This window comes from Neodiprion fabricii, chromosome 2 (genome assembly GCF_021155785.1).
Source record: "Neodiprion fabricii isolate iyNeoFabr1 chromosome 2, iyNeoFabr1.1, whole genome shotgun sequence".
NCBI lineage: Eukaryota > Metazoa > Arthropoda > Insecta > Hymenoptera > Diprionidae > Neodiprion > Neodiprion fabricii.
Genome location: NC_060240.1, coordinates 13,772,768 through 13,795,400, shown reverse-complemented (window position 1 = coordinate 13,795,400; position 22,633 = coordinate 13,772,768). Strand labels below are relative to the sequence as shown.

Sequence of the window (22,633 nt, the reverse complement as noted above, 5' to 3'; positions counted from 1 at the left end):
TACGTAACGTTCCGAGTTCTGTGCAACGGTGATTGTGTGATTTTAAACAATTAGCGAGTGTTAAGATGCCATTGCGTAATCCATTTGAATCCATGCGAATTTGGATAATACGCCATGTAGTATCGTTTTTTATTCTCTTTGTGTCTGCAGGTAGAAGATAGTTACGTTTCAGCCAGTCTAACGGTATTAATCCAGAATTTCTGTTCAATACCATCGACCAAACACCGCCCATTATCACCTTCCCAGACACTCCATGTGGTGTAGACATAGATGAGATAAAACTTTAACACTGATCGATCCTACTCTTGCTTTGGTGAGAACTTTATAACTATCCAAAAATGTGAAGATATAACGAAACTTGTCCTTCAAGCAATTGATCCATTGCCAGATAAAAAATTGAAACGTGCAAACAGTTCGATAAAGCAGGTTTTTGCGACGATATGATGACGGACCAAGTTTCCCAGCTGATAAAATGAATCAGGATCAGCCGACATCAGTAAGTGTTAATCATCCGTAACGGTTTCGAACTCTTCGGTACACGTTAACTGCATCTCGATCGGTATCTAAGTCAGTGCTTATAAGCACGCAGCTCACTCTTGGGTCACAACTTGGCAATGATAGTTGTACACCACATTATACGAGTATAACTCTGCCCGCAAGTACGTGTAATGATTGTGGGAACTAAAATAAGGCTGAGAACGAGCCGCGAGATCAAATTTGCTCCCCGACAAACATCTTCCGCCGGTTACATACCATAATTGCCTAGCTTGGACCACCAGCGGATCTCGATGACCCACTAACGTAATTCAGCACCTGCAACTTTTGTGTATGTACATATGTACACACTATGCTGCATAGGTATGAATATACATAAGCACACATTTGAATTGCGGTGAGCACGAATTCTAGCGTTATGCTGAGTGGGGAAACTAGGGCCAATATGGCGGCTATGGTAGTTGATTATCACCGGATATGCGATGAAAAATTCACACGCCGCGGCGCTGATCGGTATAGCTCCCTAAAATTTTCTCTAGTCTTCATGTGCCATTCCATTCTTTGATGCGCTCTCATTGTCGCTGTTGAGAGAGTGTATACGAATTGAGGTCATTATTTGCGGTCGAATTTACCTATCTGACGAGGCGAATCGATTATCGCTATCTAATATCTTTTATACCAAGTACTTGCACTTGCTGTTAAGATAAGATATATTTCAATAACTTGATACTTATTTATGTTTTCGAGGAGTGTTTCTTCACGAATTATACAGCTGTTTTCGGTGATTAGATTTGGATAATACGTAATAAGGTTGTAATAGATCTATTCTTGTGGATGCGTTACGGATTTTTCCCAACATTGCGTGTTTCAACTTCTTTATTATCGAGCTCATTTATCTAGAACGTCAGGGTCTTCAACGATTGCGATAAAAAGAGTGCTTTGACCGAAAACAAAAACAATGTGTTCTTGAAGTGGAAAAGAACGTGCCGGAGATAAAGAAAAATTTCATACATATATCCGACGGTACACAATACTTATTAACGATATGATCTGAAATATCGTAGATACGTTTGTCCGACTTTAGGATTATTTTACAACGGGGAAGTTCCATGATTTGTTTTTTATTTCATATTACATGAGTGTGGGGAAAAATAATTTGGTCGCCATTTTTCTTCCTCCATTTGAAACAAAGTTTAAGCAGACACAGCAGGTGGAAAAAAATCATCATTGTGTGACGTAATCCATGCTAAAGTATACCTGTATAATATCAAACTGATTGTGAGTGACATTCAATTGTATACAGGGTGTTTACGTTAACTCTGCATATATACTTCTAGGGTGTGTAGGAGCTGCCTGAGCAAGCATTTCGAGGTAAGACACCCATGGTTGGAAACTCATCCCAAAAGGGTTTTGAAGGAATTGGTACCGTGCGTTTGTTCGTAGTGTAATGAATCAGATGTGATCACTTTCGACCCAACGTTTTATTCAGCCGTAGACGAAAGTACAAAGTTCTTATGTGAAGTCAACAAAACGATAAACTCGCTAAAATATCTGAGGCATTGACCAGACATTCCATGGAATGCCTTTTTCAAGATGATGGATAGTTTGAACAACGACTGTGAAAGATCCGCTTTAGTCTGGTCGAATGACGAATGACCGTGCATTTTGGGAAAGACGCGATTTTAGTTTCGTTTCGTAGGGGCGGGGGGGGGGGGGGGGGGCGGCCATGAGCGTAAAACTCAATTTCCGGGACCGTAAGGTTGAAGGAACGACCGCCATCTTGAAATAAAAGGTGTAATCAGATTTCTTAATTTATCTCTGTAACCTTCAGGCTGACAAAAATTTTGCACATAGCTTTTATGTAGTTGATATAATTATCCATAACTTTTATTAATAACTTTTTCCGCTACCCTAGAAGTATGTGCAGAGATAACATAAACACACTGTATAACTATTGAAATTATCATTTTTAACGGAAATGAAAAAAATGTTTCTTAATTATTTTTAAATACTATACTTTGTGCATTTATAAGAAGCTGAATGTTTTACCATGAAATTTTCCTATTAGATAGCAACTCAATTTTGTCGCCCATCGATTTCCGTGTTTGATGTCAATTCGTTGTCCTTAGTTTGATTATACCAATTCCCAGATGTGACGATGAATCAGAGCTCAGGCATCTTTGTCATCGCGAGGTGAGTGAATTTAGCTGAAGGCTAATTTTAGAAAATATCAAAATTCGAATGAGTGCAACAGTGCTTTCTAACTTCCATCGAGTAGTGCTCGCGTGAATCCACTAAAATTGAAACCAGTCGTGTGAGAACTGTGTGTAAATACGACCTGACCCAGATAAGAATGGATCGGGCGTACAGTGAAGTGAAAGAAATGCCAGTACAAAAGAATTATGAAACGAATATTAAATACGAGTAACTGAAATAAATTGAAATTATATTCAATCGAAGCCGTAGCTAATCCATGTACATTGAAAACGATTGCAAACCTGTGAATTTGACTTGTGCAGAAGTTTAGATCTTATTAAAGTATTTTCAGACTTCACATCCCTTTACAGTTTTTTTTAGAACTCTTTTTCCAATGTGACAAGTACATTATTGCTCAGTGTTGAGCTGAATCGAGTTTTGTTTTGTAATCGTCTGGTACTTATGCTTTTTTCTCTGATCTGTACACCTGACGTTTCCCTGGCAAGAAAGTGGATCTTAGATGATCCTTGAACTCCTCGAGTTGCACCGTTCGATTCGTTTCATCTGCTTTCTTCTACACCTCGTTAACGAACGTTTTGTGTCACATTCCAAAAGATCTCAGTCATCATTACCGCAGGAAAAGGCGGGGCAGGATGGAATAATTTATGCTAGACATAGTTAGAATAAGTGTTGAACCGTGAATCTAAATCTAAATCTCATTCACACATTTTATAACGATGGAAATCCATTCTCCATGGTAAAAGTAGATTAACCCATCATTGCCGGTTGTCATAAAATTCGTGAATACATTCTTTCGAATTGTTTCACACACAAATTCAATTTCTTCAATTCGAGTCTGTCGTTCAAAGAAACAGGTGAAATTTGTTTGTAGAAGGCAGTAAGAGAATACTCGAGTCTAAGACGCCTACAGTGATGGGATCCCGGCATTGAGCAGTGGGTGAAGGCCAATACCTGATACTGACCGTGACTGTGAGAATATGGGTCAGGTCGGTTGAGCCTATACTGTTGCAGCCATGGTGCACCACAAGTAAACGTGGCCATGAGTGATGAATGGTTTCGTTATTGTACCTTCGTCAACCGCAGTCTCTCATTAGGTAGGTCAACATCCGAAATAAAAATTGAGATATATCTAAAGCAGATACGCCTTATTATCACACTTCCGACGGTTATTTAAGGGTTGGAAATATTTTCAATTTGATTAGAGTCATTTTACGGGATATTAATCTCTCGTGTTTATCGATTCTTATATTACGACTGTGCGTTTTGTACTTATTGAAAAACGGTGTTATATGAAGAGACCGAAATGCAAATTCATCCGGCAACTGAAACGAAACGGTCAAGTAGAAGTCAAGGAGGGGCGTGAAACTTGAAACTGCGGAATTGGTGAGTTTTCGCAAAACATAAGGAGCTGGATGAGTAGTAGCTTTCACCAATTCTCTAGACTCGGTTAACCCGATCCAGTGACATCCATTCGCTGGTCTGCTCGATCGGTATTACTGGTGTAGGTTAGCCGTGAGCTGACTGTGTATTCGATCGAAGTTAAAACCTCTTTTCTCCTCTCGCCTTTCCTCTCCGCTCCCGCCGTCACGCGTTATCTCCAAATCGCGGTTATCAACATGATTTCACAATACTGTATTTATACCCAAGTGATTATTCTGCCGATGAGTGATTCACAACTTATCGTTAGCCAGCATTTGTGAAAGCCGTCCGTTGATGTTCTGCCTCGCGTTTCGCAGCTGTACTAACTGCAAACCGACAAGTTATCCTGGCTTCGTCCAGGATCCCACGAGGCTCGTATCTTAATTAGGCACAGCTAACAAAAAGTTATGCCCCACTGCGGTAGACGTTGGTCCATGAAATGATACAGATCCAGGGTTCCCGTACCGTTTTTGTCCATTGTTTAAGTCTGCCAGAGACACTTTCAAATGATAAACACGTTGTACTTCATCCATTGAAACACATTAAGATTCAACATTTATACTTGAGTTATATCTAGTGGCCCGTAATAGTTTCTGGATACTATTGCATGATTATATATTGCAGAATGCATTGGGTTTTACTATTCATGACAAGGTTTTCCACTTCGCTGCTAGATCAGTACAAGTCAAATAAAATTGTCGACTGACTACTTGGTCGGGACTGTTGGAAATTTATCAATACATATCGAGACAACCATTAACAAGCATTACGCTGGGTTCATTGTGATTCGATCTTGATAATGCGGGTAAATAATTCCGCAGATTGATAGATAAATATAGCAGAGATTCCGTCACCAACTAATTCGTATGAAATGCATATGCGCTAGCAATTATTAAACATTGAAATATTGACCCATTTCAATGTTCGCAATAATTATTTAGAGAGTTGGCAGAATAGGAGATTTGTATGCGAATAAGATCGGTTGAGAGCCTAGGAGCTTGAGTTGAATAAAAATTGACAAGTAACGTGTATTTGGTCTAACAATGCCGCACGTTTTATAGTACATATACGTATTGATCGGGCGAGCATAGTAATTTTTCTTCTTGGCTCTTCTTATACTAAAGAAGCGACAAGCCAGCTGCAATGATTTCTAATTTCCAAATTTCAATAGACCACAGGAATAAATAGATCAAAAGGCTCATCAACACCTCGTTTTAGTTCATATAATAGTTTAGGTACTTGAGTGAAATGTATTTTTGAGGCACCTAAAACGATTTGATTGTAGTTTAAGTGTACATATCATTTAACTGAAATCAGGGTACTTAAAAAGTTATAGGGAAATCAATCGCATATTTTTTTCTCTTGTCAACCAATTTTTAATGGCTAATTCTCAATTCCAGCTTATTGACGAATTGAATTCCTGTAAATACCAGGTGTGCAGCCTAAAAGTTTTGTTGCTCTCTTACATTTATGAGTAAATCAATGTGTTTCGTAAACAGTTTTTTACTGCGTTATTTTTAACATGGCTATAACATAAGTTATAAGAAGTTCCGAATGTTAGAAAAGTATTTGTAATTCTACAATATTCAACGATCATATATTGATTTCACTGATTTTTGTCTTAGGGTGAATGTTCCTATAATATACGTATAGTAAGATATTGGAATATTATAATTTTTGCTTTGTATCGAATGAAATTATTTTGAAGACAAGAAGTAACCTTGCGGAAGAAATTTCACTGATTCACTAAAGTTTATGAACCGAGCTGGGATGCCCTGATTACAAGAAAAAGAAGTCTGTATCTAGGCCAGTTTTACATTTATTGGTATTCGGTACACTGAACTCTTGAATTTTTATGCGTCGAAAAGTAAAAACGAATTGGTCCAATTCCGCGAGCGTGACGAACAGCGAGTGACTGAAGGCAAGTAAACAATAAGCAAATTGGTTTCGAGGACGTCATTTTTAATTTTTCTAAAATGCTCTCCAGACGAGTCTCAATCGACACGCCACTCTCTTTAGTTTTACGGCTGTAATAAAAAACGTATGTACAGATTCGTTACAGTAAAAAATATTCCACATATTCCATTTTACATAAACCTATCCAGGCGATGTGCTTTATAGTCGCAATTTCAGCTGCTGTTCCCCTTAACGCTCTAAAGTACAATCTCAGGGAAAATTTATACGGAGAGGAATATCGATGATGGAAAATGGGCTATACGTGATAATAAACCATGTAGTACTAAAAATTAAGACATTGAACCTCTATTTGTGATTTTAGTGACTAACAAATTCACTTTGAATTTTTGCAAAAATGCAAACGAGTTACCATTAGTTTATTTTCGCGATTTTTGGCACTCGACAAAATTCTTGTCACAGAATCGATTTCTGAGAGCCTTTCCTGAATAATAGTAGGCCTTCAGTAATTAAAAAAAAATAAAAAAAAATAAAAAATAAATGAAGTCTAGAACGTAGTGGGATCAACAGTTTCAAAAAATACAATATTTTTCCGATTTTCGATTGTAACTTTCCAACCATTGATCCTAGCGATTTAGTAACGGCGCCTCATTTTTTTTCTCGGGCAAAATTACTAGGTGTTGGAATTAACTTCTCACTTTTTCTAGCTCATCCTGAAAAGCCTTTTGAATTGGAATACTTACCAATCATCTTGTAATTTTCAACTGCTGACAATTAAACATTCGACATACTGTATGAACTAGTGGTGTGGGAAACATTACCTCCAAAACAGATGTATAAATGATGGCCTCTGATAAGGAGCATACTTGATACTGCATTTTTTCACGTTCCAGCCGAAAAGAAGCGCCTCTGAAGTCGTGAAAATAATTTTATCATGCTCTTAGTGAATGTGCAGTGACTCATAAGACTCAGCACTTCAAAACCACTATACCTATAATCATATATAATTATATAGTCTAATTTAAAATATTTCTTAGACGGGCCACAAAAGCAAGAACTTAATTTGTACATCTAATACTTTGATATAGTATATGATACGATTGATTTGAGGGCCTTTTAGGATGAAAAAAAATGTGTCTAAACTGTGGCAAAAATTAAAAAGTTAGAAAGAATAGAAATAGCATTTTCATTGTATTTATAGGTAATTAATCCTGCGATGTTTTTGTTGTTTTCGGAGCTTTTGAAATTCTAATCAACACATTCCGCGTACCTATACGTAACCATGAAAACAAACTCTAGTTGGGAACAATTTTGTCCTGAAAGCATGACAAATCGTTTGACGTCTCACATCGACTGACAACGCAATACGATATACTAAAGCAGTTGATACGTAGCGGATTACTGGAAGAAAAATTAGTTTACACGGTAGTTTAGTTTTATCAGAGGCCGTATCGCGCGACGTGCACACGGAAAAAAAATAATCTAATAGATTTACATGCGTGACGTTAATTATATTGACTGAGTTTGTTTGGAGTGAAAATTACAGAGATTGTACTAAAAATTATTCGTCACTTACACGCAAAAATTATATTTACGGATGTTCTTTCAATTTTTAACTTTTAAGGCAAAAAAAAAAAAAATATTTTATTCGCATAATTACTGCCACGCAGGTAAATTAATAAATTTTTTTTATTTTCCATAACCGATTATTCTACGTTGCGGATGGCGGAACTCTTTCTGCCCGCCAAAAATACTATACGAATGTCTGAAAGTACTACAGTTATAAATGCGTCAACAGTAGTTAGGAGATCATTATATTTTTCAAGTTCAACTACGTAATCTGAGCGAACGAATGAATGCAATTCATAAAATAACGCACACGAGGAGAGCCTCGGATTTAGGCTAAGCCGGGGAAAAAATTCGCGATGTTTTCGTTTCACGATAACCGGAAGCAATCGCACACTGCCTCATTTAGCGTTTTACTTATGGTGTCGGCGTGGCGTCGACGACGATGGAGATATGACGAAATCAATATGATGTAGCGAACACCTAAACAAACATCCGTAAAGTGACTTCCTTTCAGCTTTTGCGTCCTAATTTCTGCCACTAGCTTGCAAAAGAAATGAAATGCGTAGTTTGATTTATAACAAAAATTCAGGTTCATAACAACAGGATAAAACTATACCAAGAAAACGATTGCCAGTAATTTATACAAATTTCTTTTAATAACTAACTCACGACCGGTATAAAATTCTATAAATCGATAAGACATTGAAACACACAGCGCACCATTATTTCAAGTTTTATATTTACAGAAAGTAGGATATATCACGTGTTATATCCAGGGTAAGAATAGGTCAGTTACAGAATAAATTATTTAATACGACGAGAAAGGTATAAATAAAATTGGAACTTAAATTAAGTGATATGTCGAGAGATTAAAGCTGCTCTTTGAACCCCCCTCGGTCGCCAAATGGCTTGTGAGTACGTGTATATGTAATAAGGTATGTGAATAAAGACATTTGAGGTGCTACAGAGAGTTGGGAGTAGCCGTGTGTTCGCCAACTCTCTCCGAGTCCTTATTCCGTGAAGAAGTACGTTTGTTCGTGTGAAAGAGATCCTGGATGAGCCGGCAAAGCATCCGATAAACGTCTACTCCCGAGTATATCTTTATGTGTTTCAAATCATCGGAACTTGACATACAAACGCTTTCATCAGACAGTCTGTAAACTCGGTTAATCGTTACTATGGCCTATAAATATATAAATAAGAGTATAACGTGTGCTATATATATATATAAGCATTTCTTGATCGACAAAGTTTGTATATATCGATTATAATTAATTATTTAAATTAGGCATATATGACCGCGTTCAATGCAATTATTTATATCCAATTCGCATTCTTAGAATGTTCGTTCATAACTGGTAATTAGTTCGATTCCTCTTCCGACTATGAACTTATCGTTCGCCTTTAAGGGACCGTGATTTAAACGTCAAAACCGGTGGGCTAATTATCGACACCGACACGGATAATTAATTAAACTGATATCTTCAAGCGGTGGAACGTACATTCATCCAGTATCTCGACAGCCATTTTCCGGCATCGTAAACTGGTTTCGTCACCATGCGCGTTAACTAATTTCCACCGCATGCACTAGATAATGACTCGACGATTTCGTCGTGCGCATCCAATTCCGCTAGAACTGAAGAATCTGGTTTATCCATTCTCGGAATTCCGAAATCCTCGTGTAGACACCCGGCTGATTTGGCTCGGCACATCCGATTCCCCAGCTTATCACACCTGCGAGGATCCATCGCTTGTCCCTAGGCCTTTGAATCACTAGTGGTCCTCCGCTATCGCCCTGAAACCGAATCATTTTCACTTGACATCTTTGTTTTTTCCGTTGGGATGAAAAGTCTTTTATAATAATAAGGTAACGTTACCTCGCAGGAATCGAAGCCTCCTTTCCTCCATCCGGCACAAATGAATATTTTCGGTATGTGTTCGATGTAACCAGCACTTCTGTACATTCCTTCGCAAACAGTGTTGTTAATCACAGGCACTGAAACTTCTTGCAAAACTGACGGAAGTGGCCCATCTGTAACAAATAAGGGGAATTTTTATTTTTTCAAACAAACTGTTGTTTTTTTTTTTTTTTATCATCCTATTTATAAGTAGATAGTAATTTGAAAAAATATAACTGTACGAAAATTTTACAGTCGATATGTCACCAGAAAAATAGTTTAAATCCTTAGCCGGCTGTAAAAGGTTCACCGCTTGCGCCCCAATCGCGGAAAAATAGACTGTTTTAATTTTAATGAAACGTGGCACCTAAGGATTTTTTGGTCGCTGATTATGAATTTGAGGTACAAACTCAGAAATTAAAAATGCCGGATCCAATATGGTGGATTAAAATTCAAAATTGCTGTAACTCTAGTGAAACTCGGGATCCGGGGGTCTATGATGTTTCTGATTACGAATCTGTGCTCAAAATTCATAAATTCAAAATGGCGATTCAATATGGCACACCAAAATGCAAAAATGTACTTGATTCGCATGAAAATGAACCGAATGATAATAATTTGAGCAAAGTACGTTTCCGGGTTATCAATTTGATGGGAGGACTTAGAATACCAAGAGCGCCTTTTTTAAAGTTGAATTTAAGCGGCATTCTTCAACGAGGATGTCTTTCAAGTGAGAGCAAAAGGAAGCATGTCTCTGCTAGTCGAAACACCCTACTGCATACAGCGTAAGGAAAAGCTTAGCCTCACCCTGCGGAAGTGACAAACAGGCAGACTACGCAGCTAATTATAGTATAAATCTTACCTATACCTTCATATAGTCGCCCCCAGCCAGTGACGTGTGCCATGAGTCCAACGTAGTTTGCGTCATCGTCAGGCAAACAAATGGGAACAGTGTTCGGCTGGAATGGTAACAGAGGTTCGTAGAAGCGCAGAAGAGCGAGGTCATACTCGAAAGTTCGAGGGTCGAACTGTGGGTGGCTTGCGACAATCTGCACCCGTCGTTCCTGGAAGCCGTAGGGTTCATCTTCGCTTTCCAGGTCATGCTCACCCAGCCGGAGCAATAAATCGCTCGGAGCTACACTGCAATCAATCAAGGATATCCACGATAGAATAACGACATTGCACTCACTGCTATTGCTATGGATGGATAATTGCTGCCGTCTGACCGTGGCAGTATTGTCTAATTGCACGTTCTCTTCATTGTTCTTTACTGCGCAAAGAAGATAAGGAAATGGAAGAAGGAGAAGAAAATTAAGCACTCACTTCTCGACGCAGTGAGCCGCTGTTATAGCCCAGTTCTCATTCAGTAAGGCTGCTCCGCATTTGTGCAAATAAGTTGACGTTCGCCACTGTCTCAATGATATCTGTAAAACCGAGAGTAGGTAATTAGTTCCGTAACCCCTGTGCAGATTGTTTGTGGCTTTACTGCTCGTTTATTCATGAACTTGAGAATACCAGTATGCCAAATTACGACCGAATGGTCATTAGGCTTCAGATGGCTGAATGAAAATTGAATGAAATCAACGGCAATTGATTGTTCGTCAATTTCGTTTCATTTTAAGACTTTGCAATCAGTCCCGCTTTGAGTCGAGATTAAATTTCTCTTGGGTTGATTATAGAACTGACAATGAGTAATCAGTAAATAATAATATATGGAAATTTTATGCCGTGCAAATTCCAACGGTATAAGTAGATTGAACTAAATGATTTTTGTTCACCTGCCAGGGCCATTTTCCGAAGGAGCTCTTGGCGCCGCCAACGATCCTTGACTCTGGGAAGAACCGTCTGCCGCATACTGCAAGAACAAGCATTGTTGTATTCATTGTCTTTAAAATATCGGCGTTTCTCAGGCCAGTCTCCATACTAAAAAGCAGGCTGTACACTAAGATTGCGAACGGATGAACTGGTCGATCGCGTTCTGTGTTTCCCACGTATCGAAGAAACCAGATAGACAAAGTTACTCCTCAGCTGCCTTTCCCGTGTATTCATGAGTCTCTCACAACGTCAACCGAATTATAATTGCGGAACTATTCAACTATCAGCGAATTGCTAATACCGTGCAGGATGGCGAATCTTGGGAGCAATACTTTTGTCCAGATTTCACGGAGTATGGGCTGCTTGAACTGTCAGGCCCAACTTTGAGCGAAGAACTACGGCTGGTTCATAATCGAGAACTGAGATCAAGGTACGCCAGTCGAGTTCAGCGGGGAATGACCTTGGTCTAAGGACAATAGCTGCTGAGGATTCTCTTTTTGTAAACTTTCAAAAAAGTTTCTACTCTTCCCGTCTCCGTTTACGAAATAAACGTAATTTAATACCAATGCTACGTGTGTACGCTAATTACACGTCGATATGACCTTCCAGGGCCCTGTGACCTCTGGTTAGTTCGGCATGAAATTATTCCAAGCAACGATGACGGTGTTTTTCGCGTTGGACTCAAATTACCTTGCTTGTAGTCGGACATGTTCAATTCTACCGTCGGTACATAGTTGTCGGTTGTTGAGGGTGTCGTAGCGACGGTCGGCAGAGAAGGTCTTGTCGGTGATCGCTGCGTTGTGGAAGTTGGCACTGTCGTTGGCTTATCTGAAAATCACGTTACGGTGAGTACGTTTCCTGGTAGATTCAAGATCTACTGGTCCGACTTCTTACAAGTTCACTACCCGTCAACGAAATTCAGTTAGAACCAGGCTATAGAGAATAATCAGATAATGTTTACCTCGTGCGGTAATTATTTCGGACATGTTTGCAGAATTGTACCTTTCAAATGGTTAGAACTTTCAATTTATAATAATATATTTGCCATTTCCTAGACTCGAGCTCAATGTATTCCGCTAGCCAGAAATTTAGGTCTTTTTTCTTTTTTTTTTTCCAACAGGGTAAAAATTCTTTTCAATATCAACAACTGATGCCACTCATTCATTTGCCAAGCGTTTATCTGTTCCAGGCTGTCAAATTTTTACTCTCAGATACAACGGCGATAGTATTTCGAAGTCGAGTTTTCACGTGTTATGTACGTATCAGTTGCACGGGAACTACGTCATCTTTTGTTTAACCAAATAATGATGTACGATAGACAAGGTTAGAAAAATTTCTTTGCATCAGACTATCGTACCGAATAACGTCTTTGTCGTAAGTTCAATACCGTACCAGTAACGGGAGACGACGTCATTGGCTTTGGAGTTGGTCTCGCAGTTGGTTTATCTTCAATTTCTGGAGGATCACTCGGCGCTGGAGACTGGATCAGTATCCAACCGTCCGGTGTCGTAATTGGCGTCCATTCGGTATTTGTTGGTTCTGAATATTGTTCAGAAAGATAATTGTGAAGTGCACCAGTATACGAGAACTACTTATGATGATACGAAAGGGAATGACGCATGTACATCGCAGTTGTATTCAAAATAAACACGAGTGTTGACACGGAGGTTTGAATGGCACCAGTATAAGTTACATAATTGTTAGAATAGTATATTCCAGTAAAGGGAATTAATCTACTGCACGAATTGTTATTACCGAATGCTGGGAGCATAAATAAGAGGTAAAGCGAGGAAAACAAGTGACAAACGGAGGGGGATTTACGGTATATGTATATAGCGATGCCAAGAGGAACCGTTACAACGCCCCAGTGGGACGGAATCTCGCCTTGGCTTAACTTAAACTCAGCACGAAAGTCTTCAATATTCCACATACACCATTATACCGTATTCGTAATACATGCATGTGTGACTTCCTGACCAAGTTATTTGGTTGATCAATAACCTCGATAAATTTGAAGGAAAAGAACAACGGTCAGGTTAAATGACAAATTTAATCACCTATTGGATTCTTACTTATCAACACTTCCTATTTAAGCAATGACATATACTGACGGGAAGAAGTACTCGAAAGATTTTAAATTTTTTACTTCTAAACTCAACCGTAGGTTTTCAAGTGTTCCTCAATTATCCTGAACTCAGATCTGAGAATAATTTAGAGTTATAGGCTTAAACCCTGCAAGAATAATTCATTTTGCTCTTGTACGTTTTCATACTTCAGAAATCATAATTAGACCACGTACTACGACTTTATCGATTAATATCTGTGCTATGTAGTTAACCTTTGCGTGGGTGGAGGAGAAATGATTCCTGTCATCAGTTGAGTGTGGGTTGAGTTTTTGGAAATCAAATCTGCAATTACTTAACTGTAAAGTAGGTTGACCACGAGGATCGTACACGGAAACACACATCCTACTTGCTTTCCGCTAGCGAATAATTTAACCGAGCAGCAACTTCGCTATGTTTTCGGTGTTCCAACGTAACGCAACGTACATATCTTTCATATTGGGCCTTCAATCGGTGACTGCATTACGAATATCATACTAGGAACTTGTCGTGGATGATTTTTTTGGGGGGAAGATGAAATTACTATTATTAGTAAAACAATACAGTACGTAACATACCTTCTAGTTCCGTTACAGCGGTTGGAATCACTGGGGATCTGGTAGTAGTATCGTCCGAGTTTGACATCCAAGTCACCAGACCCGGCGAATAGCTGGTGGTCTCCACCTTGTTGGTGTTGAGGTCTAGAACTTGATTCGTTGTATCTTCTGAGAAAATGACATCGTTGATCAATGAGAAAATACCAGCCGTGTCCGAAGGAGCCACCGTCGTCAGTGTTGGTCTCGGTCGAGATGAAGAAGCAATGGGTCTCTTGGTTGTGGTAGTGGTAGTGGTGGTGGTGGTGGTAGAGGTAGTAGTGACGATAGTCGGGGCTGGCTTTTGTACCGGAGCTTTAGTTGTTGGAAATTCAGGTATTTGGGTGGTTGGTTTTGGTCTTGGCCTAGTCGAGGGTGGTTTAGGAGACGTAGTCGCTGGTTTACTTGAACCACCACCGACTGTGGAAGACACTGTAGATGATGCTGGTTTAGTGGATGGCGTCGTCGGCCGCTTGTTGACGCCTATCGTGGTTGCCGCTGTCGGCCTACCCTGCACTGCTACCGTCGGCCGCTTCCCTGGTGTAGTCGGCTTCTGACCACCAACAGGAATGCCCACCGTCGCCGGCACAGTGGCGGTAATATTTTTTATTCCTAATACCGTCGGTGGTCTGCTAGCGACAGTGACACTCACTCCGGAAGCCACTGGTCGCTTAGTGACCGGCGTCTTCGGAGTCGTCGATGTTGTGGTAACTCTTTTAGCCGGTGTACTGGCAGGTCGCTTCGTGGTCGTTGAAGTCGGTCTTCTGACAGGCGTCGGTCTGGTCGGCCTAGTTGTTGTCGTCGTTGTGGTAGCGTTTCGAGGAGGGAACCTAGTCGCACTGACAGTAGACCTCTGAGTTGTAGTCAAAATTGGTTTTACTGTCGTAGTCCTCGTATCAATCGGCGTCAACCCCCCATTCTGTGGTTTATAGACTGATGGTTTGATGGTTGTGTTTGTACCAATTTTCGTACTGTTTGAAGTAGTTGGCTTCTGGTTGGGTTTCACAGAAGAAATTGGTCTATTGCTAGAAGGACGTGGTTTCGAATGAGTTGTTGCTGGTGCAACTGTCGTTATTTTCTGAGGATACTTTGTAGTCGGCCTTTTGGTTGGACTGTTTTCAACCGTTTGGAAGGTGGATAAACTTACGGACTCAGTTGTGGAGTCTGGGACTGGCTTTCGTGTATATTTGTTAGTTGGTCTTGAAGTAAATTTGACTGGTTCTGAGACTGGTGCGTGCGTTGTTGCCACGGGCAATTTGTCGGCAATTTTCACAGGTTTCTCGGTGATAACCGGAGTCTGTGTTGTCGTAACCGGAGCCTCAGTAATTCTGGTAGGCGTCTGAGACGGTTTTGGTGAGTATTCTGGTATGTTGTTATTGTCTATGGACTCGTGATTGGTAAGATAGGAATTAATCGAGCTGTCGTCGATCGTGTTGTCTTGAGGAAAGATTTCCGGTTCTTTATTGATCTTACAGCAGCTTCCGAAATAGAAACGGTCAATGCAAGTTCCCAAATGCGTTCCATTTGCTTTTGCACACGTAAACGCAAACATGCAGACTCCTTGTTCTCCACTTCTCCTTGAAACACACGGTAAGTGCCTGATGTGTCTGCCCGCACCTGTAATCAAGGAAATTTCACATTACAGGCATATCCTCTTAATGCTCTATATAGATCAGCAACTGAACACGATACAAATACATTCAACTCCAGCTTTATATCACGTTACTTGGAAGACAAGACCCGGCGGTCGGCTCGGCTTATTGACTTCCGCGACTTGCGGACGGCCCGCACCTACATAACTGTGCATTTATATGCAATGCAAAGTACACGAACTCAACGCATTCAGGTCACTTATTCCGAAACGATCTGGTTCGTTTTTGTCACTGTTACTTGTATGCATTGCAATCTGAAATTTTTAAATCTGAGATTCACTTGTTCAAAGTGAATTTAACGTTACCGAACGTAATGATCCGTCGGAGTGAAATGACTTCCAAATTATGTGACGATTGTCATATGGAAGATTTACGTTACAACACGAAGACCTTGACCCCCAACGTGGTTCTAAGAAGCGGTCAAGCAGGTACATAAAAATTCTGGTAATGCCCAACGCGTAACCAGATACTGAATTGGTGTCAGGCAAGGCACAGCATTAAGGTACCGTTAACTTTGAATGTGTGAGTTTGATGCCCGGCAGAAAGTAGGCCACAGTCATCGCCTAGCGCCGAGCAATTCTGGTGTACGTGTATATTATTTTTTTGTCGGAATCTCCGTGCATTCCTCTTCACCTTCATCATGTACTGGACCAAACGCAGCAAGCAGGTGAAAGATAGATGGGAGTAAATAGGCAAGAAAAGGAAAGAAGAAATCCGAGAAGACCGGGACTGCATCCTGCCTCCAGTCGGACTTTTATTACAGCATTTTTCTCTAGCCACTTTGATGTTTCATTTACAATGTATTCGCTGTTCCATTAGCTTGAAAAGCGAACGACTAAATTACGTGGCAATAAATTTAAAATTGCCAACTACGATTTATAGTTACAGTTAAAATTTGGATCCGGATTCATTGTACGCTTCACAAAGTCAGTTTCTTCGTGTTATGTTAGCTATACGTACAACAGGGAGGAACGATAAAAAATTAAGAATAAGACAGTTGTGGATGGTTGCAAAATAGCGAGTTCAAGACTAGACTGAGAACTATAATTATATTTTAGTCAATCACTGCAATTGCACTTAGAAAAATATCCGCAGAATAAAGTACTGCTTACTGAAAGTTTCAAATATTGTCATGCCAAACGATCCGATGAGATTTTGAGATTAAGCTTAGCCTTAACATTAACCTCGGCACAAGATGATGAGACGAGCGAGTTAATGGCAAGCTTATATCAGCTCGTTGGTTGTGTAACCGTGTCTACAATATCCGGCAGGCTTTGCTTGAGAAAAAAATATCTCCTTATCTAATCAAGTTTTTTCTTTCTCCGTTTCTCACCTGCTGCTGCGCTCTGATGTAATATTTACCGCTAGCAAACTCTCTGTTAATCGGCGTCTCGTCACTTACAACCAAAACTTTTAACAACGATATTTGGTTTCCGTCAGAATGGAAATCGATTTTTTTTTTCTCTTATTATCAGAGGGCCATACGAAGTTCTAGATTAGGTATCGCTTTATTAAAACCTCTGACAGAATGAAAATAATTAAAGAGAAATTTCATTTCAGTCAAGCTGATTTGAATACGCAATCTCGAATACAATAGTGCAAGGTCAGTAGCACGCGAGACTATCGGGTTTGACGAGTGTCCCAAAAGTTCTGTGTACTTGGAATTAAAATGTGTGCCGGGGCGGAAGTGCGAGCGTTATACGTGACTCAGTGCGAGGAAAGAAAGTAGTGATGTCAGCGCAAAACGGAGGACATGTTGTATCCGTAAGTTTGTAACGATTTCAAACAAATGAACATTACTTCGGGAAAGTGACACCCGTGAATTTGTGCGACACCCAGGAGTAGCATTCAAATTATCAGCATGATGAGAAGTCGAGTACCAAATTCGATGAGATCGGGGAATCAATTTCTTACATACGTGTATCACACGTTTCGGAATGTACCCAGTGACCCACTTCGAGAACTGACCAGTCCGCCCACGTTGACGGGCTGACCGCAGGCATAGGGTCAATGCCAGGCACCATCCTAGGTAAGCGACCAACCGTTCCGTTAACCCTAGACTAGCGCCCAGCGATCAACTCGTCAAACCATGTGAAGAACCACCTGAATTCCTTTTACCCCACCAACGATGCTTATAATACCGCAACTATCAGATACCCCGTTTATACCAGTATTTTATTCATCAAGTTTCGCAAATTCAATAAAATAACGGTGCGAACGGTTGAGATACTTTTTTTTCATCCGAATGCTAAATTCGTATCGCGAAACGAACGGTAGAGCGAACGTACATCTGGAAGAAAAAACTCCTACTTTTACTCTCACGATCGAGTAACATTAACTCCATGCATCATATATTCAGCTCTCTGATGTATGAGCTATCTATCCAATCGTTTAAAAAATTCACTTTCCGTTGAAAACCGATCATGCATAATTTCAGTCCAATTCAATCACAGGATCAGTCCCATTATGAGCAAATCATGTACGTAAAATTTTCTAACAAATTAAATGCAAACTAGCTATCGTAAGTGTGTTGGTGTTCATCCGGATAAATTCCGGTGAAATTTTTATGTACAAAAAATGGAATGAACCTAAAGTAGAGAGTGTCTGTACCTAACTTCCGGAATCTGTGTACCAATTAAGAAATAATATGACAATTTACATGTCTGAAATAGTGCGAGAAATGCGAAATAAGTCATAATTATACCATTGGAAAACAACATTTTAGCATGCACTGATACGTGTCTTCCTGATAGCCGGGAGGAATTTTTCACTGCCGGTCATCGATGACTAATCTCCAGCCTCGATGTCTTGCGGCTTACGGGTCCCGCAACTTCGCTTTGATATTTTGGCAACGTTTCACCGATGATATGACCCAGGAAGACCGCACGTGGGTGTGGCTTGTCGCAACTCACAGCTGATGTCAAGGTAGTTCGAAAGGCGCGTGGGTATTCCGCGGGTCAAAAAGTGGGTCATGTTCTTTTCGCTAGGAGCGGTAAAAATTCGAACGGCAAGAAACAGAATGCCAAACATGAATAGTGTGGGTGTAGTATTGTCCGCGTGTAGCGTATACGTATGATATACTTGCCTCCAGGAAGAAATTGCGGCATGAACACGGGACTTCCAATAGTCAGGACAACAACATTGCACAATAGCAGAAGTGTTGCTCGAAACTTCGTGATTTCCGTCATCTGAAACAAATCGATATAACGGAGATTCTTTAGTTAGAGTAGCGACGAAAGTCGATACATCCGTACATGAACTGATTATTTCTTTTTGAAAATCGCCAACACGGTTTGGCAATGATTTAAATACTATCGTTTCTGCTTGGCAATTCAACCGATACACGATCTCGATGTCACATTTTTCATCTTCAACCGTACACGGGTTCCGAATGAAAAATTTCCATTGGGACAAACTACCGAAGAGTTCAAATTGAGCCGTTCGCAGTTGGGTGAGACTTGGTTAAAAGCGGTTGGGATTTTTGTTACATGACACAACGGATAAAACAGCTAATTTAGGTTGTAGTATTATTCATGGTCCGGATGTGAAAGTGATTCTGCACGCGTAGCCAAGTCATTGAAGAGATTTTTTGACTCACTCCGGAGATTCGAGGTAGAATCATGTGTTTTTATGCAAATGAACGACGAACTCTCGCTGTGCAGATGTCAAGTAAAATTTAAGGAAATGACTGTTGAAAACTGATATCAGCTAGAAATTGACTAGTTATCATAGATTTTTTGGAGTTCAACAAGATCGTTATACCACCACCTGTGATGTTATCGCGTCAAAATGTACCACTATACGTCTGCACCTGCGGCAATGGGAACGTTCTCACCGGGTTTTACTTAGGACGAGAAGGGTCATCCACCTTTCATGCAAACCGGGATAATCGCATTTCTTTAACTAGCAACCAAAGCAAGGCCTTGAAACCGCGGCGTGTGAACCTCTCTTTCGATTCCATCATTGTTCATTCCGCCAAGGGAAGCATCGCAGGCTTTCATAATCGCGTGCGGCGGAAGAAATCGAAATTAACTATACCCACATGCGATATCATCGTACTCGGGTTTCAGTATTACATTTTTACATTCAAGGAAGCTTTGCTCGAGGCGAGTCTCGAGGTTGCCAACCCACGGGGTCAAACTTTGGCTCAGGAAACGCGTTGGTTCTGTTAAGAATTCCGGTTATCTGACACGCAAAACCAGCTGTCCCGTGTTAGCAACGCGTCGTTACCAACCTCGACAAGATTTGTAGCTTATACGTCAGGACAGTCTAGTAGCTGCTGTTTCCAGTTACATATGTGCAGTAATTACAGGGAGTTACGTTCGGAAATTAGGAAGTGACGATACGGACGTCATACTCTTGGTTGAAAATTAAAAAAATATTGACCAAGTACGTTCATGGATTCCTGGTCTGAAGAAAGCCACGACCAGTAGTAGGCACTCGAAAGTTTTTTTTCTCCATTTCGAACCGAGTCAACGAGGGCAGATGTAATCAGCTAAACTATGAACGCTTATATATTTCCAGAATTATAACGCGTACGCAGTACGATGGATAAGCAGCAGCTAATTGTAACGGTGCCTTTTTATCCCCAGTCACGTGAAAAAGAATGACTAAAACGTTGCCGTTATCGTGAAAAGTTGGAACCAAGTTTCCGTCTGTCTTGCCAGTTGGACTACGGTCAACAGTTGAGAAGTACTGTTAGGATTACAAAAAAACTTAACGTCCATATCGCTGGCCCAGGTGTCAAAAGTCCGTGCCGCATCTACATTAGACTCTAATCGGTAATTGGGTGCAAATGCGGTGAACCGGATTAAAATTTACGGAGAACTTCGTTAGCACAGTTTTCGAGTTGTGATATTTTCCAAGTATTTTACTTGGGGTCGAAGGATGTGTTTCGGCAAGTCATATTTTCTGAGAAACGGAACGTGACGCGTTGTCGCGAGGAGTAATATGGATCTGTGAAAGTCGAATTGATTGCGGTTGAATGTACCGCTATTCATATAGCCGACATACGGGTTTCCGAGCAAATTGAGCTACGCTTGGTTAAGCATAGTTTCAACGTACTTCTGACACACTAACTCGAGAGATCAACAAAATCTTGAATAGATAATCTGCCGGTTAGTCGAGAGCCATGCGAATAATGTTTGTCTGCAGCCACTGGATAAGCATCTGCATTACAACTCAACTGAACTGCTTTCGAGCCACAGATTCACAACTATTCCAAGTCAATTTCTAGCGTGTTTTTGTACCAAATGTACAAGTCAAACGAGCTTTACACCATTTTAAAATTGAGCGAAAAAACAGATAGTTCTTACCTTTTTGGTTCTGAACAGCACACTGCTGTCAAGGTTGAGCCTCGAATGAATTTGTTTCGAAACGAAATATCGAAAATTACTTCACGTCCTTAAACATATTGTAGTATAATTGCGAAGACAATTTGAAACCGCGTTTCTTTCACACACATCCTCGTTCGTCGACTACACGCCTCGTTCGATGCAAAAAACTATCGCGATCAGTATTTGAATCAGTTGGCAATACAACGAACAAATACTGCGGTCGGTACAAGATTACGCGTCAAGTTTATTCCCCCTTTCTCTTCCCCGAATACATAATCTAATTCGAAAAAAAGATTCGCACGATCTTTTCACACGTGGTAAATCATACCGTGCCATAAAATAAACACACACATACAGGTACCCCGAGTGTGTTTGAATTTAACTTGTTTGTTTACCCGTTCGGAAAGTTTGTTCATTTATTATTTATAGATTATGTCATATGCGTGCCGGCGGTAAACTCGGGTGCCCAAAGCGGTTGAGAAATTTGGCAGGAGACAGTCAGGTCATGTTCGTAGGATTAAGGGATGCCCGACCGTCCGTGGGGCAGGTATGTTGGTACGGATGGCAGTCTGTTGGCGGCTCCTTCAGACTGACTCGCTTGCACCTTGATGCTCCGTAGCGACGTCCTTCGAAGACGGGGAGCTACTTATGAAAACCCGCCGTGCGGCCCGTTTGCGTCGATCCAATAGCCCCCCTAGGCACCGGCCTCACTGCTCACAAACCGACTAGTGTTCAGCAAGAGACCGCTGCTATTTCAAGGTGGCCTTAGTGCCTCGTGCTGCCCCGCGGACTCTAGAACCTGACGGGGTAGTGGCAATGACCGTTCTCTGGGCCCCCACTGGTCCCCACTTCCACGACCTCCTGTCTTCCTCCGGCATAGTCTTTTCGTCTTTTCTGCCTTCGTGAGCTGATACCGCGAGCATTTCAGCAAGCGGAGAAGAGAGAAAGAGAAAGAGTGAGAGAGGGCCGATTAGGCTGGAGAACAAAGAAAAACTTTTGGCATTTTACGACAATGTGTGCTCTTCTTACCTGATGTTTCCTTATTCGTTTCTCAAGACAGATAATATTAACGATAAGGAACGATTGGTCAGTACGCTTTTGAAATTCTTTATGTTTTCGGGTGTCCGACTTTGGACGTAATCCGTCACGCTACCACCTCTACACGACCAGCTAGAGAACCTGCAAATTCTCCCGAGAACAACAGTTACTCTTAAGGTCAATAGCAAAATAGTTCCAACTCTGCCTCATCTCCGACAAAGAGATCGAATTCAGCCTTGAAGACCCTGAGTACCTTGCCGACTAGACGTTAAAAGTCTGTCCGAATGTTGTTGTAACATTTATTGATAATAGCATGAGTCATGGGTTTCACATCTCAACTATCAACTGTACAACACGGGGCATCTGCAGTAACGGCGGTAGCTGGAGATAACAAGGATGAAGAACTACCGCGAAACTGTACGTATTACCAGGTGAAAGGCTATCGAATTCCGATAAAATGGACGAAGAGCTCTGCGAGTAACTTTCGCATCTGCAGCGGGTAAGGTTGTCTACCTCCAGCAGATGAGCACTGTTACCTTCCTTAATTAGGAAGTCCGGTTATCCTCCCTGACTCCGTTGCAAACA

General features: G+C 40.7%; 1 protein-coding gene across 2 annotated transcripts; it reads right to left on the bottom strand.

Annotated features, from left to right (window-relative positions):
• Nucleotides 1-8,248: 8,248 nt before the first annotated feature.
• LOC124174818 (serine proteinase stubble) lies at nucleotides 8,249-21,783 on the bottom strand. Of its 2 annotated transcripts, none has more exons than XM_046554336.1 (10): nucleotides 20,990-21,783; nucleotides 18,760-18,862; nucleotides 14,008-15,639; nucleotides 12,720-12,866; nucleotides 12,018-12,155; nucleotides 11,291-11,367; nucleotides 10,836-10,936; nucleotides 10,375-10,652; nucleotides 9,492-9,646; nucleotides 8,249-9,409 (listed from the first exon to the last, which is right to left on the bottom strand). In XM_046554336.1, exons 2-10 carry the CDS (start codon nucleotides 18,860-18,862, stop codon nucleotides 9,245-9,247), a joined length of 2,796 nt encoding a protein of 931 aa, XP_046410292.1. In that variant the 5' UTR covers nucleotides 20,990-21,783; the 3' UTR covers nucleotides 8,249-9,244. The 2 variants fall into 2 exon arrangements, with proteins under 2 accessions (XP_046410292.1, XP_046410293.1); XM_046554337.1 differs by having other exon boundaries at nucleotides 10,381-10,652; nucleotides 20,990-21,780.
• Nucleotides 21,784-22,633: the final 850 nt, after the last annotated feature.

Bases quoted from the DNA above. Each gene is read 5' to 3' on its own strand.
- LOC124174818 (XM_046554336.1), bottom strand. From the start codon at position 18,862: ATGACGGAAATCACGAAGTTTCGAGCAACACTTCTGCTATTGTGCAAT. The intron at 12,156-12,719 runs GTACGGTATTGA...CGTGATTTTCAG, and splicing joins GACGTCGTCTCCCGTTACTG to ATAAGCCAACGACAGTGCCA. The intron at 10,937-11,290 runs GTGAACAAAAAT...TCGGTTTTACAG, and splicing joins TCGGAAAATGGCCCTGGCAG to ATATCATTGAGACAGTGGCG.